The sequence below is a fragment of the Filicampus tigris genome, chromosome 5 (assembly GCF_054856515.1).
Source record: "Filicampus tigris isolate MCC_2025a chromosome 5, RoL_Ftig_1.0, whole genome shotgun sequence".
Classification (NCBI taxonomy): domain Eukaryota; kingdom Metazoa; phylum Chordata; class Actinopteri; order Syngnathiformes; family Syngnathidae; genus Filicampus; species Filicampus tigris.
In genome coordinates this window covers 6,732,116-6,750,845 of record NC_141221.1, presented here as the reverse complement: position 1 = coordinate 6,750,845, position 18,730 = coordinate 6,732,116, and the positions used below count along the sequence as shown (strand labels likewise).

General features: G+C 40.9%; 1 protein-coding gene and 1 long non-coding RNA gene across 2 annotated transcripts in view; one reads left to right on the top strand and one right to left on the bottom strand.

Annotated features, from left to right (window-relative positions):
• dock8 (dedicator of cytokinesis 8) overlaps nt 1-18,730 on the bottom strand; it is a 70,984-nt gene that overhangs the window by 20,658 nt on the left and 31,596 nt on the right. The window contains exons 10-32 of the mRNA XM_086029938.1: nt 17,710-17,859; nt 17,036-17,116; nt 16,513-16,672; nt 16,292-16,428; nt 15,560-15,653; nt 15,300-15,462; nt 13,797-13,914; nt 13,350-13,420; nt 12,281-12,425; nt 12,082-12,183; nt 11,885-11,980; nt 9,545-9,779; nt 9,318-9,479; nt 8,476-8,654; nt 8,030-8,122; nt 7,504-7,599; nt 5,553-5,702; nt 5,364-5,477; nt 4,129-4,284; nt 3,521-3,660; nt 3,281-3,444; nt 1,932-2,083; nt 16-198 (exon numbers count right to left, since the gene is read on the bottom strand). Coding sequence (XP_085886064.1) covers nt 16-198; nt 1,932-2,083; nt 3,281-3,444; nt 3,521-3,660; nt 4,129-4,284; nt 5,364-5,477; nt 5,553-5,702; nt 7,504-7,599; nt 8,030-8,122; nt 8,476-8,654; nt 9,318-9,479; nt 9,545-9,779; nt 11,885-11,980; nt 12,082-12,183; nt 12,281-12,425; nt 13,350-13,420; nt 13,797-13,914; nt 15,300-15,462; nt 15,560-15,653; nt 16,292-16,428; nt 16,513-16,672; nt 17,036-17,116; nt 17,710-17,859 — 3,141 coding nt within the window. The remainder of the gene's footprint in view (nt 1-15; nt 199-1,931; nt 2,084-3,280; nt 3,445-3,520; nt 3,661-4,128; nt 4,285-5,363; nt 5,478-5,552; nt 5,703-7,503; nt 7,600-8,029; nt 8,123-8,475; nt 8,655-9,317; nt 9,480-9,544; nt 9,780-11,884; nt 11,981-12,081; nt 12,184-12,280; nt 12,426-13,349; nt 13,421-13,796; nt 13,915-15,299; nt 15,463-15,559; nt 15,654-16,291; nt 16,429-16,512; nt 16,673-17,035; nt 17,117-17,709; nt 17,860-18,730) is intronic.
• LOC147147080 (uncharacterized) lies at nt 15,257-16,464 on the top strand. The gene is made up of 3 exons (XR_015086729.1): nt 15,257-15,423; nt 15,552-15,697; nt 16,286-16,464. It is a non-coding gene; the product is annotated as an uncharacterized LOC147147080 (long non-coding RNA).

Here is an 18,730-nt window from a genome sequence, read left to right as displayed (position 1 = left end):
GCCGAGCAAACTGACCCGGTACTCAAAACAGGACACGCAGATAGTGAGGAGCTCCAGCAGCTTGTTGAGCTGCGAGGGGGGCATGTCCACAGTCCAGCGCTGGATAAGACCCTGATCAGCGTTTTTCATCACCCACAGGAAGCATACTAGCAGGTGGCGGCTAGTGTCTGCCGCCAGGGTGGCTACCGACTTCCCCTGCTGGGACAAAAAGGGATTGGCTTGATAGAAGACACAGGCAAAAGCTCATTTGCAACTCGAAGGAAACACAGGAGATGACCACAATACGTTGCCTGGTTGTTCACATGCATTTTAACAACAAAGTACATGTGATCACATATGGGGTAGTTTTCCTCGCAATTTCAAACTGCCTTGTCCTGTAAGCTGCACGACTATAAATGGGGGTGGTTGGGGGGAAAAAAAAAGAGGAAAAATAATAACTTTTTTAAAATGAATTAATAAAAAAAAATAGAAACATTTTCAACCACTTATTCGGTTCAGTCAGTCAACTGCAGTTTAATAACAAAATAATAAAATAAATAATGAACGTGAAGACAAAAATTAAAAATAAGTCAAATTAATAAAAGCGGATTATTAAAAAATATAAATGGAAAATATAAGGGTTTGTGTAACTACACTATCAGTGACCTAAAAACAAAACATAAAATTAAACAAATTTTTTAACTAAATAAAACATTTAAAAATAGATATTAAATACTAGAAATACAAAAAAATATTTTCAATCACTTGTGTTCAGGGTCAAGAGAAGAGGCAGTTGCAACTAATTGAAAAATGAAAATCGAATGTAAAATAAAGCATTCTAATTATGTGTGCCACGACACTGTCAGCGAAAAAAAAAAATCAACAAGAAAATAAAATTTTAAAAATAACTGAAATTTAAATCACTGAAATAAACTATGACAACAAAATAAAATGCAACAATTAAAATGAAATACAAATGGTTCAAATATGTCAAGTTGACAGCAAATTAAGTAGAAATTACCAAAAAAAAAAAAAAAATGCGCCAAACCGAGAGGCCAACAAGAGCCCTTCGACCAAAATTCATTATCAGGGTTACAGGTGACTGGAGCCTGACTCTGGAACACACTGGACTGGTCACCAGCCACAACTCCAAAACTTTCACAAATTCAAAAAACGCACCATTAACACCCAAATGTCCAGCTCCCACAGGGACCCTGATGCAGCCAGCATGCGCACGCAAGGATGGCCGACTACCTCTTTTCCCCATCTAACGGACGTGAAAATCTACCGCAGACTAATTCACCTTCATTCTCCTGATGATGAATTACGATGCGAGAGGTCTACTGCTGCTTCACTTATGTGGCAGCTCTTGATAAATGTGGCCATTATCGGCCCAGAGCTTATGGGTGTCCCGCCTCGAAAACCTCACATTCTCACGGTGGGACCCAGCCCGGCTTTTTTCCCCCGCCCGACATTTACGGCTTTGCCACCAAATGTTGCTGTGAAAATATCAACGAGGGGGGAAAAAAAAAAGCTACAAAAACATCGATCGACGCAGCTGAAGTACTACAGCTGCCATGTTTGGAACTATGATGAATATCAAGCCAAGGGCTGCGTTGTGTGAAAGTCACTTTTCCCGCTGCGGTGGTGGTTCATGCAAAAACATTCCGGGGTCACTAGAGTGCATCTCTTGGAGGTGACAGTGTAGTTTGAGAGGTGTTACTACACATGATGGATGTGTTTTTTTTAGATATGACGACCCTCTTATAACAGCATTGCATTTAAACCATCATGTTTGCGTGTGGGTGTGGGTGTGAGGGTGTGTGCGTGCTTGGCTCTGACAGCTAATCAATCTACCTCAATGAACTTCACATATTTGGTCAACACAGGTGCATACCGAATACACATACACACTCACTTCTAAAAACAGCTTAATAGGTGACAGTTTTTACCATGGATGCCATGGAAACAAGAACGTTCCTCCCTAGCGTGTTGAAGGGGTTCCCAGCAATCGCCATGGCAACAGATTGATTGATGGGCGGCACACTGTCAAGGTCGTCCTCAGGTCCACCACTTTTACACTTCGCGCCACGTGCATCTGACACTGTGGAGATGGACACACAGAGTAACTTACAAGGGTCACAACATGAGGAACACCTATACATACTGTACAGTATAATACTCTATCTTAAAAAAGGGAGAACACACCTCACGTTTTTGTTAATATTTTTATTAAATAACATGATTGGAGGAAAATGAAGAAATAAGTCCCATAATGTGCAGTAGTCAGTACAGCCTGTAAAAGAATGTAAATTTACTGTTACCTTACTGGTCAGTAGAAGTGTACCATATTTTTTGGACCACAAGGGGCACACGTAAAATACTATGAATTGAATCAAAAATCAATCCAACATGTAAGCCAGTGCCTCATATATGGATGGATGGATGGATGTCCGCTTTTCAATTCGTCATTTTGAATTCAAATTCCTTCCTGACGCGTTTGCGTTCTCATTCTTACCCGCATCTAACTGCTGGCAGGCATCCATGTTTTCGTCATACCCGGAACTAGAACTACTTCCGGCTTCCATATCTAAGAATCATGGCAAATGTAGTCCTACTAAACCTAACTCCGCGGCCAGACCGAACGCAAGCTCAGCATTTCTGGCGGTGCGTTTCCAAAGGTTACAATGTGGCCAGCTTCCAAAGCTTCTGCTGGGACCCAGCAAAAAATGTTGGATAATAGTGAGTGCGTTGATTTATTTACAGATGCTGAACTGTCAACCAAGATAGCATTTAGCATTAGCATTCTGCAGGGCGAACAGAAGCAAGCGAGACACACGCGGCTCATGTCCAGTCTGAACCTTGCATAATAGCGCTAAATCTATCGAATCACCAGCCAGTGCACAAAGATAATGCGCCTTAACACTCGGTGCGCTGTATGTATGGAAATGTTTTAAAATAGGCACGTTCAGTGATATTGTGCCAAATAATACGGTGCGCCTAATAGTTTGAAAAATACGGCAATATGGAACCTCGTGACAAAAAACTCAGGTGGGAAAAGAATAATTGTTGCGCTATATAAAGACAGCCTAGGCTATAAAATGATTGCCAACACCCTGAAACTGAGTTACAGCACAGTGGCTAAGACCGTGGTTTAACAGGACAGGTTCCACTGGGAACAGGCCTTGTCATGGTCCATCAAAGAAGTTGAGTGCACATGCTCAGAAGCATATCCGGACGTTGTCTTTGGAAAACAGACGTATGAGTACTGCCAGCATGTAGTTGTTGAAATAATCCATACCTGTGAAATCCAGGTAGTTGGTGGAGTCAATGATGATACCCACCAGGGGCAAGTAGAGGGCAGCCATCTTGGCTCTGACCTCACTCTTGACACAGCGATGGTCCAGATCGTGAGAGCACAGCAGGCTGAAGATGGCATTGATGGCCTTCCTCTGGACCTTTCCCCTGAAGATCAAACGACCAAGATAGTAACACCTCACATTAAGGATGTTGTTCAGCATTTTGCCTACTCTTTCCATACCCCTCTGACTCCATGTCGAGGGCTGCGTTGAGCTCGGTGAGCAGCAGCCCGGTGAGGTAGTGCTGCTGCTTGAACTCCTGAGAGAGCTCAAACAGTCCCAGGATCCTTTGCTGCTCTTGGAAACTACACGAACCAGAGCTCTGTATGGAGACACACAACACAGTACACTCATGCAACACAAATTATTACTATATGCACTTTTAATTCTTAATGATTAAAAATGCACTTTGAATTCTTTACCAAGTAATTCTTATGTCACCAATTTAAATGTTAATCTAAAGTGTAAACGTAAACAAATGTTGTCATTTAACCTATTTATGCAAATATGTATACACGTGTAGTGTGATAACAAGCACGATTAGTTATGGATGATTCTAACTATTTTATATGACCAGCGCTCTACTTGACTCTGTACACACCCCAAAATTCTAAGTTTCAATTAGATACGGTGTTTACCGCATTTTCTGACTGTGCAAACATTTACTTTTCCCGTTTAATGGGATTTGAGTCCACACAGGAGGGATAGAGAGTATCCAGAGCAAAGAGACGTTGATGTAGTGGACTGGAGACAGACTAAAGAAGGCTCAAAGAGCAGCCAAAGGACAGACCTGTGAGGAGATGGACGGGCACGGAGAGGCAGGAGCCGAGGCTGGACTGCTGAAGAAGAGGCTGAGGTTGAGGTAGTGCTCGTGACTGCACAGGATTCGCAGGAACTCCAGACGCATGCTGATCAGTGTTGGCATCGAAACACTTTTGGCAGACATCTGGACCAGAAAGAAGAGAGCAACTTGAAGTATAGCACTGATGTGCATATTTTGCAGGATCACTGTGTGAACGAGCCTTCTGTGTGCGATTGCGTGCACAATGTTACAGGGGACATACTGTATTTGGAAAATTTACTTTTCAATTGCCTTTATACAGATACAGTAGTTGAGTCTCTCCCATCAAGTATGACATTAAACAACAAGTAAATCTTTGTTCTGCACTTCTGCCCACTGTTACATAACAGTGAGGCTAATTTGCTCATTTAAATAATAACCATCCCCGTCCAAAGGTTTTCTGCCCATCTCATATCAGCAAGACTGGATGAAGACCAAAGCCACTTTCAAGTGACTATAGTGTCTAAGACAGTGCAGAGGCACGATAATGCAGGAAGAAAAAAAAAACACATTCCCCATGATTTTGATGTCCCTACTTAAGTCAAAATCAGAAGGCAAGCTGGGCTGCATTGAGATTTATTGGATGCACAGATTAGTGTGAGCTAACAGCATCTGCTTCTGATAAGCAGCAGTTAGTTGATTGGCCGGCTGAGTTGACAACACAGTGGCGGTGGGGGTCATTTCTGTTTGACCCTGTGTCCATATGCCACAAACACACAGGATAGTGAATGAACTGCTCTATCCAAGTTAAAATGCATTCATTTTTTGTCAGGGCGCTCATTTTCTTTCTACACACTCTGGGCTCTTCTCATACAATTAGAAGCTACTCAGCCCCTGGTCGTGGTGGTAACAAAATGCATAGGCCTATTTGCCATTAACCCACTAGTGCATGGGAGGGGTATAACCTACAGTTACTTGCGCGAGATGAAGGGTCGATTACAGCAAGAGTAACAGTAAAATTGATTTTGCCGAAAATATTTCACACACGTGTTTTAATATCACGTCTGTGACCAAAAAAAGGATAATAGGGCTCCTTTAATACGCTTGTACATCACAGCATATTATAGCGAGACCCAGGCGCCTTGAAAATGCACCCACTAGTGTTGGGTTCCTGACCTGACACATCTCTTGTGTTGCATTAAGATTGTGCAGGTGTACCTAATGTTGCGTCCACCAAGCCATACCTGATTGCAGTAGTTTTTCACCAGCAGGAAGACAAAGCCACGGTCCATGAGAGACAGCAAGTCGTAGAGAAAGAAGGCCAAGCTGATGTTGACTTTCTCCGCTTGCTCCACCTCCTGAAACGGACGTCAACAAACTGCAATCGGCCAAGTGTCTCACTTGTGCTAAGCTAAGATGTATCACTGCCCCACCTTCTGCTGCTTGACCAGAATGGTCCCGATCTCAGCCGTGACCACGGAGACGATGGTGGTGATGTCGTCTTTAAAGCGGTCGGAGAAGCGACTCCTCCGCGGCACGTTGTTCTGGTCCAGCTGAGACACATGCTGGGCCATGCTTTTCACCTGTTAGGATGAAAGGTGGGGGACAATGAGCGGAAATCGAACCCCATCAAGTGGCTTTTCGCATGTATTGTAATTTGCAGGTTGACCCAAGAATATTTACGCTGTACTCATATTTTGTCAAAGGACAAGGGATAATCCCACTTTGGCCACAGGAATCAATCTTAAAACCACTTAACCTTTTCAGTTCACAACATTTGGATAGTGAAGTGATTCAAAGTGTGGTACCCTAGTGGTGTGCACAAGAATCACTCCCAAAGATCAGTTCAGTTGTAAGTTTGATACATTTGTATTTAATCTTAAAAACTGTTCATTTGTAAACATTCCTTAATCTACATCTTTGAATTTATTTTTCTTTAATGTTCCATACATTTGAATTTGAATGTTTTTTTTTTTCCTATATTCAAGCGCATTGTGATCAGAATGTGTTTAATGCTATAGTGGCTGACAAAAATGTGAAATAAAAGCAACTCTGTCTCGTTGTTTGATGAACACATGAGTCATGACAGTAGAGCTTGTACAGCTAAGTATTTTTTTGAGGATATACGCAGTGTAAAAATTTTAAGAACTACTGGGCTAGTGTGAGTGCTGTTGTGCGTGACCATGACTGGTACACTTCCTTTCTTCCGACACATTTAGAAGAGGGGGGCTATGGGACATCATAATTGGGCATGAACACACAGACAGTGCCAGAGAATTCCTGTAACACTATTGCTGTTTGCCTCTTATACATGATAAATGGCACCTTGCATAATAGAAATAAACACATCTCAAAATAATCCAGTCTAAAAAAAAGTCAACAGCACGCTTGATTAAGCACAGGCGCATGACACAGTGATGAAATCAATGCAATTTCACCTAATATATCATGAAAAACTGGTACTTAGTGAACCACAAAAATATGTGACATTTTCAGTAGTGGAATTAATCAGCACAAACAATCCACCTTCACATTTGGCTCATCAAAAGTATTAGCTAGCATACCGGCCTAAATAACACTAATTGAAGGAACACCAAAAAAACAGGACATCTCAAACCCACAAGTAAAACATGTATGAACGAATCAAACCTAACAACGCGAAGATTACATCAGATGGCACCAAAGTAATACTTTATTGCAGTCGCCTAAACTCAAAATCGGTGAATCAAGGAAATCTTTCGTGAATAACGGACGACAGGTTAAAAAAAAATTATAAATCAGTGAATATGTGAATGCCTAACCACAAATATGTATTATAAGGAACAGAATACAACAGAAGAATAGAAACAGCTAGAAATAATCTGTAAAGTTAAAAAAAAAAAAAAAATCCACCACATGCCAAGTCACGCTCAGGCACAAGTGTCATTCGTGTGAACACTCCTCTCGCCAGTTATTCATCATAACTGTCACCTTACACAATAGAAATAACACAATGACCCAAAAAAAGCCATCGGCTAAAATTTTTAAAAGCCTATTGTCAAACACAAAAAATGTGGAGCTGATTCAGATAAAACCAACAAAATTCGCCATGGTAAAATTATAAAAGCCCATACTATAAGGCCTGCTTTTGATTCATCCCCAAAGTGAGGTCATTTTAGGACAAGTGTGACTAAGTGAGATTAATGGAGGGGTTGAGAATAAATGTGAGTAATGATATGCCTCAGTAAAAACAAAGAGAGAGAGAGAGAGAGAGAGAGAGAGAGAGAGAGAGAAAGTGGGGGAGAAGGGGGGGTGAGAGGGCTAAAAGAGATTCATGGTCAAATGATGTGATAAATAACACATACAAATCTCTATTTTTTTCATTGTGTAAATAAAACTACTGACCAGCAGCTCAAAGAAGAACCAGGCATATTTGTAAGCGTTCTCCCTGCACACTCCTGTGCTGACCACCATCTGCAGGGCCAGCTCTTCGTGAAACTGCTGCAAGACACAAAAACACACATACAGCAAGACAGACAGGCTATAATTTGTTACTGGGAGGAAGAACTTTGATCTCGTGTGAAAAGAGGAAAAACCTGTGCCACACTGACACCTTGTGGACATCAGATATTGTTCCTCAAATGATAATCATTCGTGCTTATGATAAATACAGTCAAGCAAAAACACTGTGAACGGATTAATTATTTAATTAAAACATGTATTTTCTGCTCATGTTGAAATGCAATGAAAAAAAGGACGATAAAAATAGGCTAAACTGGCTAATCCTAGTATAATTTATTGCATACTTGGTCTGATTTCTATTTTGCAACCCTTTTACTATTAGCATATTTTTAAATGGATTAATATTAGGGGGAAAAAAGTTGCTTTATACAACCTAAGTAGCCATAACAACACTCCCTGTTGCTTGTACCTTTCTGCTGGAGGGCCTCGTGCTTCCTGTTGCGTTCTGATGGCTGTTTGTGTCCAAAATGGTTGACATGCGACTGCCTGGAACGTTGTGGCCCTGCAGACAAAAAACACACATACACGTTCCATCGCAATGAGCATGATGGATGTCCTCATTAGAACCGCTGTCTGCCGGCCTATTACAATAGCTAATGTACTGTAGGAGTAGGAGTCAAATGACATGTGACGTGTGTGTGTTTGTGAACAGGAATGCTGCGTGAGCATGTAGAAATCTGTGCAGCTGTCCTGACCATTATTTTTTTTCCGTAGTCAAGTCAGGTCGGACGTGCATTTAATTGGGATGACAACAAAGTAATACGCAATACAAAGACTGGTTTGAAACCGTTAACACAGTAACTATGGCAAAAAAGTGAGACTGACTCATGTGACTCACTCCCACCTCTTGCATACCTTGGCAGCCAAGATGTGCTTGACCTCGGCATCCTCGGCAGACGAGTGCGGCGCAGGGATGTCAGGATTGCTGCTGCTGCGGATCCTGGACTGTAGTAGCATGTTGCCCACTGAGGCCGCGCAGGCTCGACCCATCGTGCTGTAACGGCTCTCTGTCGAAGGCATTGCACCACCGGTTCCTGTTTTCGGGTAAGCACACAATAGTGTCGGCTTGGCATTTGATTGGACACTCGGGGAGGGTCTCCGTTAGTTCTAAGGTTGGGGGTTTGAATCTGGGCTGCGGGTTTGCATGTTCAACCTGTGCTCGTGAGGGATTTCTTCATGTACTCCAGCTTCATCCCACGTTCCAAAAACATGCTTCTGAGGTTAAATGAGTTTTCCTGAAGTGTAAATGTCAGTGCGAATATTTGTTGATCCATACGTGCCCTGCAATTGGCTGGTGACCAGGGCAGGGTGTAAAGGCTGCCGCGAGCCGAATAAGCGGTATAAAAAATGGATGGATGATATCCATCCATCCAAGGAAATATCTACAGTATCTGAAAGTTACATTTGTCAATGACAATGTTTGTTTGGCACACATGATTGTTTTCAGGTTTCAGGTAGAAACTTATTTTTGCATTTCCTACATGTAAAGTGACGACAGTAAGTCATAGCATATTTGTGGTTTGGTATTTGCAAATTGACAGAACTACTAATTCGTATTGACTTCACAGAGAGAAAATTAGGGGACCATGGCCAATGTCTTTTATGACGCATATAAGGGAAAAGCATTCACACCTTTGGGCAAATTGGGTTTCAACTTCACACAAAATGTATCTTGGTGCGTATTCATCAGTGCATACCATTTGGAATGTCTCGAGGGGGGTCAGGTAGACGAAACACCCAGTAAAGGTAGGTCGCCAATAGGCTGTTTCGACCCTGCTGGTCCCTGCTCAGCTCCTGACTGTTATGCAGACTGTTGACAATGGACACCACCGACTCAAAGGCGATCTGGGCCAAGTTAGCTGAAAAACAGTGCGTCATGACATATGTATTGGATGCACTGAAGTCAGCGACATCATCAACTCACCGGTCTGGCCAGCAATGAGCATGGGCTGCATGATGAGCGTGAAGAGATTGTCCAGCACCAGGTGTAGGAAAAGCACCAGCGGTTCCAAGCTGGACGACGACAGGGAGATGATGCTGAGCTTCAGTTCGTGCTCCAGCTTGTTCTCGGGAATCTTCTCCTCCCGGACGCGCAGCGGGAACTTGGCGCCGCCCTCCAGCGCGTGACACAGGGTAAAGAAGCGCTCCAAGTGGTTGTCCTGGTGGGTAAACAAAGTATCAAATTCAAAGTGCGTTCGGCCATCGGGAAGTCTACCATTGCATTTCCGGAGAAAGAAAATGTGGAAAGGAATTTTTTAACTATTCATAAAAATGGTATTGACTTCCCTCTTAAAAGTGAGCTGAAAAAGAGAAAGGTCAAAGTACTAAAATCCCAGTTGCTTTATTGGAGTCAGTTGCTACGTTTATGTGCTACCCGTTTTAAGAAGATGCCGATGCTGGTTTACGCAAATCAAAAAATTGCAAGTTGCAACACTGTTTCATCTGAACTCACCTGGATGAAAGTTTGACACCAAAAGCTGACAATGACATTGAGCTTAAGTCCAGGGTTTATGGAGAGTTTTGGAGCTTAATCACAGAGAAAAGTGCCTCAACATGAGGAAATGTGACACAGACTGATAATTTGGAAGTTTGCTTGAGGCAGGTTATCGGCATCTACAGTCTGGACTATACATCCCTGGCAGATTCATTTCAGCTCAAGTCAGTAAAGATACTGACAAAAAAAATATACCAAGTTGAAATGTGAATCATGGCTTCACGCAGCTTGGCAAAGTACAGCAACTTATATTGTACACATTAAGAAGACTCAGTATAAGCATTTTATAGTAGGTAAATCATTTTGACTTTGGTAATTTCATAAGTGGCTCAAAGTTAGTCTTGCTCTAATGCAGGGATTGGCAACTGGCAGCCCCTCCATGGGCCACCAAATACTGAGTGCCCCGTTGATTAATTTAAAAAAATAAGCATTTTTTTTAAATGATGAAAGGGGGGGGGGGGATTATAAACATGTTTCTTACTTTGTTCTACTACAGTGGACCAACGAATAACTGTGGCTCGGCACACACTAATTCACTTATTCGTCTATTTTTTCAACAATGCAAAAACATTCTTTGTTTTTGCCTCTTTTGGCAGGAGCAAACACCCATTTTTGTGGAAAATGTGAAAAAAACATGAAAATGTGGGAAAACAATTTTTTTGTTGAATTGAAGGGGCTTTACAAAAAAATGGTTTTTTTTTCTTTCAATGCATTTCAATGGCATTCAATTAAATGTGGATTTTTACTGGCTGGCAAGGTCGCTATCCCTAACGAAGAGCGGTGTTCCACTGTATAGTTGAGTTTAAATTGTAATATAACCATTTACCACTAGTTGGCCGACATGGCTTAGTTACGTTAGCACCTGGTCTCATAGTACACTACACTACAGCGTGAGTACCGGTACCAGTAATTTCTATGGATTAGGAATGACAGGCAGGACACTGTACACTCAATAATATTAAGTTGATTTTAGTGAAGAATATGCACAAAACGTGTTCTTGGACTCTTCAGCAGTTTTGTCATTTTTATGCACCAGAGGCCTTTGCACTGGAGGGGAAAAAAAAAAAAAAAAATCACAGTAACTTGAAAGCCTTTGTGGTTGAGTGATGGCTCTTTTATACATGCGCTGAGAAATGTTTTATGAAAAATGAAATACATTAAGAGTACATATTTTGCGCATAAGCACAGATTGAAAATGGCATTTTTGTCATATATCTGGTTAGGTAATGTGTAGTCCTACGTGGATCCCCAGTAGCACTGATGAAAAATTGTGGCCCTCTCCATCAATCAAGTTCCCCATCCCTGCTCTAGTTGTAGACAAAAGAATCACTGAATTAAATGACCAAACTGCGCATTACATTCCAGCGCATTCAACATTTTTGGAATCCCGTACTGTATATTTAAGTACAGTTCCGTTGTATCAAATTTTAAAGTCAATTTGCATTGAGTCTTTTAGAACTGTTTGTTTTGTAACATTTTTCAGGTATACGTTCTACTTAAAAATTTTAGATGCAATACAGTTTATCTGAATTACCATTTCATCTTTTTGTTCATTTTAATATCAATGTTCATGTTTAAACTGTGCAAAATGTTCCAGTGTCTTAGAATTTTAAATATACCTTGTAGGAATTACACCTCAGCTTTGTTTTTGATGAACACCTGGGCCCACTATGCTACTATTGTATTTGAATGTCGTTCATTTATTTCGATGTAGAACTTGGTGTAGAAAGGTTTCACAGCTACTGCTCCAAGCCATGACATTTAACTGACCTGAGTGTGCACAGAGGACACAGCCTGGACCTCCAGATTGAACAATCCCTTGTGACTTTCCATCCACTTGACTGGGATGGCCTGAGACGGAAGTTTCTGTGCAACAAAAAAATATCAAAAGGCAGCAAACGCAACGACGGGGTGCACTTATCCAAGAAGAAAACAAGGGATGCTGAGGTAGCTTTAAACATGTTTACCTCGGCAGTGTGCAACGAGTAATTAGGAGGGAGTCGCTCCAAGACGATAGGCAAGCAGAATTGACCCGTGTGCAGTCTGTCATTAATCCATATGGGGAGCCACTAGAAGAGGAGGCAAGCACGAAAAAATGTTGTACCTCAGATTTATCGCGCCCCACACCCACCCAAAAAAAGCTCATTGTATAATCATGAAGCTTACAGAGTAACCAATGAGCGTTTCGCAACTGTTGCTCTGGTTCTGCTTCTGATGGCAGCTGATGTGGTAAAAGGTGAAGAGCAAGTGGTGTCGCTCCGTTAGACGGGCGGGAAGGGCCAGCTTCACCTCCTCATAGAAATCTGGCGATCTGACCAAATAGGGAGAGATTTACAGAGGGGCAGGACTCCAGACTGCCCCTAAATATTTGGCAATTTGAGACAGTGCAGGTACATTTTTCATCTACTCGCAACTGTGCAACCAGTAAATTTGCTGATTTGAAAAAAAAAAAGTTATTATTCTTCAATTCTAATAATAGTAATATAGTGAAAATGACTGGAGTCAATATTTACTTTACAAGTCGACTTACAACAGTTTGAAGATAGGGGCCACTGTGCTCTTAGTAAAAAAGAAAGATAGGCTGGAGCACTGACAGGGATCCCCGGTTTATAACAAATAAATTGAAACGCACAGTCTATGCTAATGCAGTAGTTAAGGCATAATTATAGTAAATATTTGCATAAAAACACTTCTTAAGCCATAGCATAAAACAATAAGTACGGCGGTAACTCAGCATGCCCGTGTGTTGCATGACAACATATTCTTATGCCGCTGTGCACATTAATTCATTGGGCATCACTGGAAACCTCAAAATGGTATGACGGGACCGTTGCAAACAGACAACCGCCTGTATAATCGTATAGTGCTGTATTTTTCAGACTGTTTTCATGACAAAAATATCAACTTAACCCACCCACACAATTTACTTTTCAATGGCTCAAGCCCTAAAATATACCTCCGACATGCTTTAAATATGTTTAAACTTATTACACACCTTTTAAACAAATTTGAACACAAAACAATTGTATGCATAAAATAAAATGTAATAATGGAAGAAAAACTAAAAGCGGTTACAGTAATTCATCGTTTAAGCCTCCCATTCGCTTCAATCAAATTGATACTTATTTTGACGAACTTTTAAAACATTTCGTATTTCAACACAAACTAACAAAACAAAAAACAAAATTGTGATAGCAAGATAAGCCACAGTATAGAGGTGTATTAATGTACTTGCTTGTTATGGTAGGTAACAGGCGTGTAAACTTCCCGCACGAATTCAGGGCCACTGGATTTACCGAAAATGACCTGGGGGGAAAAAAACACACACGCACACAAACACACGCATATCATAAAATTTTCTTGACTTTAAATTACTGTATAGTATGTTTTCATTATTATTGATAAAGATCAATCAGTGGAAACTGTGGCAGAGCTTAATATTGGAAACCAAGTATTTTGTTGCACAGCATTGAGAGTACATAGTACGTATGTATACATTACATCGTATTATAAACTACTGGAGGACATCCAGAAAGATAAATTGTGGTACAGTCCAACCATTTATTTGAAGATTTTTTTCTGTTGAGTTTTTCATAATTTTAAGCTCTTTTGAAAACATTTTTTACCAACCGATTTTGTGTTTCAGTGTCCGGACAGTTGGAGAAGTGGTATCTGTACTCACAGGTAAAGCGCAGCTGGGGTCTTCCCCACTCATAAACTGGATTTTGATGGTGATGTTTCGCGCAGATGTCAGCCTGTTGACAAAGTTCAGTCTCTGGGGATAAATAAAGAGCAAGTTCCTGCATAATACAAAGAAAAAAAAAAGAATTCAGTAATTCAGTATTACAGTAATGTAATTCAGGTTTGAAACGCTAGATGGCAATAGTGATACGTGAGTAACTGCAATAGGTGAAGCAATGGAAACAGAAGTTTCAACACAAAATTGAAACATCTTACGAAGACAGCATTGAAGACATTGTCAGAGCATGCATGCAATTTTTTACATAATATATATTACATTCAAAGAGTGTCCCAAAACATTTGACGTCATTTTACCATCATTATTACTGGAATTCTTAAAATTTTTAAGATATTTTTATTTAATGTGTAAAAACTAAATTTTAAAGCACCGAAGCTTTGTGTCACAGAAGAGGCACATACTGAACATTTGCAAGGCTTTGTGACATTAGTTAGGTATTGAATATACAGTTGACCCCCATGTACTCGCGGTTCGGCACCCTCAGACTTGACTCAGCTTCAGAAAACAGGTGAGCTGTGATTGGTCGTTACCTGGGCCCTGAGCAACTTCAATGTCCTTTTCAGTCGACAGAAGTGACAAAATGGCCGCCCCGTGAGAGAGCTAAAAACAGGTGGATTTTGCTGCTTAACTCATATTCCACAGTAATAATCAGAATGCCATGTTTCAACTAGTGGGCCTGCTGGGAACATATTCTGGCAAAAAAAATGTTTGGCTTGACTTCCGCTTTAAGATAAAAACTTACGATTAACTGACACTTTTCCCTTGGAATCATCATTGGTGTTTAGTTTTGTTTTGTTTTTGTTTTTTTGTCTTTTGCAAATACAGAGTATGGCTTTTGTTACTATGACAACCGGGACAGACAGATACTTCACTTTGCGTTGCAAACTAAGCAACTTTGTAGCTATAGTGTATCTAACCACTTTTCTAAGCCCTCTAGTGACGATTGTTCCAGAAATAAGTGACAAGTAACAAATCAAGCTACTAGTTGTGGTGTTATTTGAGGCTTCTGGAAACTATGAAACTCTCTCCGGAGCAGGACATGTTCAGCTCTCTGAGTCTGGACTCCATATGAATGGCACGTGTGCAAAGCCATCACTGGCCAATTTAGCAATTTCATACTTGATGGGCGGTCAGGTCCTCCAGAGCCCAAACTATTTGCAGCACAATGCAATGAGTGACGTCACCTCTTCAGACTAATGAGTGTGACATGACTGTTTTGGTTGCCTATGGCTTGTTGGAGGAATAAAAACAGTTTCTGTTTAGGCAAGAAGGCCTGTTGGAACCTCAGACCATTTTCTTTTCTCCTGACAAAACCATATTTGTATTTATTATTTGTGCGTTTTACAAAAATGCTTTTAACGCTCTCAAACACATTACTTCCAGTATGCACTATGGGAATGTTTTACAGGTGTCACTGGGGCTCACCTGTAAATGTTATGAGGGACGTAAACCTCACTGGAGGGGAATTCCAGCACTTCTTTGACGTGTCGAATGTTCTTCTCCGCCACAGGAATGAGGGGGATGAGCTCGGTGGACAAACAAGCCTGAGGTAAGTCGTTCAGTGGAGACATGTCCAACTTTATGGAGCCTGAAGACAAGGCGTGAATGTGACTGTTGGTTTTACATCATTTCACCATAAAACTCAAATGAACATTTTCTTATTTTAAACATGACAAGGGGGCAACCTGATATCGTCTTGATTCGTCTCTGTGGAGTGGATGTTTTCTTAATCTCATACAAGAATTTGAGCAAGTCCTCGTCACTCAACCGATCCCCTTCCTGAAACAGAAAAAACAAGAAAATCCTCTATAAACTAGAATTTGGTAAGTATATCGGGGGGTTTGGAACTCGTTTCGTATGGGAAATATTGCTTTAGTATTTCGAATGATTTGGCTTTGAGTCAGACTTTTTGAAATAGATTAAACACAAAAAACAAGGTTCAAGTGTATTAATATTTAGTACTTCATTTTTTTATTTACTACTAAATTTCCATTACCTTACATTGGTGTATTATTTATATTTACTACTAAATTGGTACTGCTTGGCGTTGGTCTAGCGAGAAAGCATTATATTTTCTCACCCACAATCCTAATGAGAATGAATGCTATAGAAAATGAATGAATGGATATTTTTAAACATACTACATTTATATACTTATTTCTATTGTTTGAATATATTTACATAGCTTTTCCAAAAGTGGGAATTCTGAAAACACGAGAACGAGGACAGTCTTTAAACTCGATGCCTCCTTCCAAGGTTAAATCGCTTGAATTGTTTTTCCAGTTACTTGAAATGGATGCCAGACATGGTTGTGGTTGGTTGATGGAATGCATTTGAAAGATTAACAATCTTTTTTACGGGACATGATGCATCTCAGTATAAAAATGGAGGGTTTTTTTTGTATTTTGGAGCCGGACCTGTTTGAAGATGGTGCTGATGGTGATGGTGGCAGGTTTGAAGGCAGAGATGTTACACGGCTGCTCATCGAAAGTGCTGAAACGTTCCGAGTTCCTCCTGGGCAGCTGCGCTTTACGGTCTATGCTGCTGGATTTTCCTGAAGGAGACAAAAAAATACATTTAGGTCACATGACATCGCAAAAATAAGGGAGGGGTGGGAGTGGGGGTGCGCCGCGCACACCTTTTAGGCTGTCGGAGTCGGTGACGTCGCGGTCAATGGCTGCAGTGCTGATGACGTCCATGATGTTGACGGTGGCCCAGGCGAAGGGCATGTGGTAGCGACCCAGCCTGTGGCAGAAGGCCTCGGCCTGGCCTCGCAGTTTCTCCAGCTTGTCCTTGTTCTGTCGGGCCACAAGCATGAATTCTTCAAATGTGACATTGTATGTATACAAAAACTCAACGACGCAAGGGCGACATTGACATTCTACACCCTTAATTTATCAAGCAAACTAAAACCAATGAATTAGCGTGAATTAATATTGCTACGCATTTATGCTGTATATTATTTGTACTGTATATACCAAGCTGGGCAAAGTACGGCCCGGGGTTCACATCTGGCCCGCCCACAGTCTCTGACCGGTCCACACAGTGACCATTAAGTCAAAATAAAATGTGAAATATGTGGTGCTTTTTTTCTTGTGTGTATATACCATTTAATATAAACCATTTCAACAATTTTAGCGTTTTCCGGTGGCCTACATTACCTTTGACGATTCACAATCCCTCATCGTCATGTAAGGCTCCGCGCAGTCGCCAATCTCCCCTTGCTGGAGAACCTTTTCAATCTGGAAAACAAAATACAAAACTCCGTAGATCGATACAACTCAATCACAGTGACCTAACTTGAAAATCCATTCAATCCAGAAGGAACACAAGGAAGCAATATATGTGGTATCCTAATTGAGTCATTCTCAAAGTTAGTGGTACGCATAGACGCAATAAATTTCTTTTCCGAACTGTTTTGTTATGTTACAGAAATGTAAACTATTTTTAATGCACTGCAACACATTTGTTATTAGTAGAGTCCATTTGTATTGAACTTTTAAGTACTATATATTCATATTCAATCTTTTAGTAACTTTGTTTTCAAAGATGTATAGTTTTTTTTCCCTTACATTTAAGCAAGTGTTAATGACAGTGGCTTACAATGGAAATAAAATTTTAGGAATAAAACATAGATTAATGTTTTGCCTCCTATCCTACTGTATTTTTATATTAGATTAGATCACCTTCATTAGTCACACAATGCGGAAATTTGCATAAACCCATCAGTAATAGAGGATACAAGAAATGATAGTGGCACTTGGAGGGAGAAGTATTTTTTTTACATGGTACTGTAAAAAGTATGAGAACCACTGTTAATGGATTCCACGCTCACCTTGATGACTAGATAGATGTCCGGCGAAGGGTAGGTGACGGAGAAGATGGCTGACCGGGCCAGCGAGGAGGGATCTACATGAGGAGTGTGCGATCGCAGGAAGCCTTTAAACTGCTCAGAGTTCAGGTCACAGTAGAAATTCTCAGATATCTGAAAGAAAAGGGATGGAATGGTTTGAACATCATCTCAACATCAAATGAGAAAGTGTTCAGTTTTCTACAGCAATTGTTCTCATTAGGGTTGTGTGGCTGACTTGGAAACTACAGTTGACTTTGGAAATGGTACACCGTGGACTGGTCACCAGCCAATCGCAATGCACACAGAGAAAAACAACCTTTCACACCACTCAGATTCATTTGAAAATCTGAGATTGTATTTTATTCATTGCCTAGCCCCGAGTAACACGCATGTTTTTGTAATGCCGGAGAAAACCCACACAAACACAGGGAGAAGATGTAAACTCCACACAGGAAGGCCAGAGCCAAGATTTAAAACCAGAACCAGGATGTCAAGACAAAACATACCAAAGCTAGGAAGAAGAAACAGAGCTGAAGTCTTGAATCTTAGTTTAGCTCCCTCTGAAAGAACGGAAACAGATACAGTCGTATGCTATATTGCAATGTTCCCCTGATCTTGGGTCAATTTGTACTTAGTTTGTTATGGTGCTAGATGATGACAGAGTCTGTCTGATGATACCCAATCTGCAAATAAAGTGAAGCACCCATCTGAAGACGTATCGCCTAATTATTGAGCTGAGGGACAGTTGCAGAAAGAGAGCCCATTCTTGGACCATGTTGACATGCCAGAACACAAACGTCACACACATGCAATTAAAACTTGTGATCTGTGCGCTGCTCATGAAAATGAACAGCGCCGGCAATAATTGCCAAAACGGAGGATTAACGGAAGCTGGTTTTGTGACTACGTTTCCAGCGTAAACCGCTGCAGTATCATCATGAAGACCTTAGGCTATGAACAAAGCCACATGTGCTGGTCATGTGATCCTTGTGACGCTCGGCTT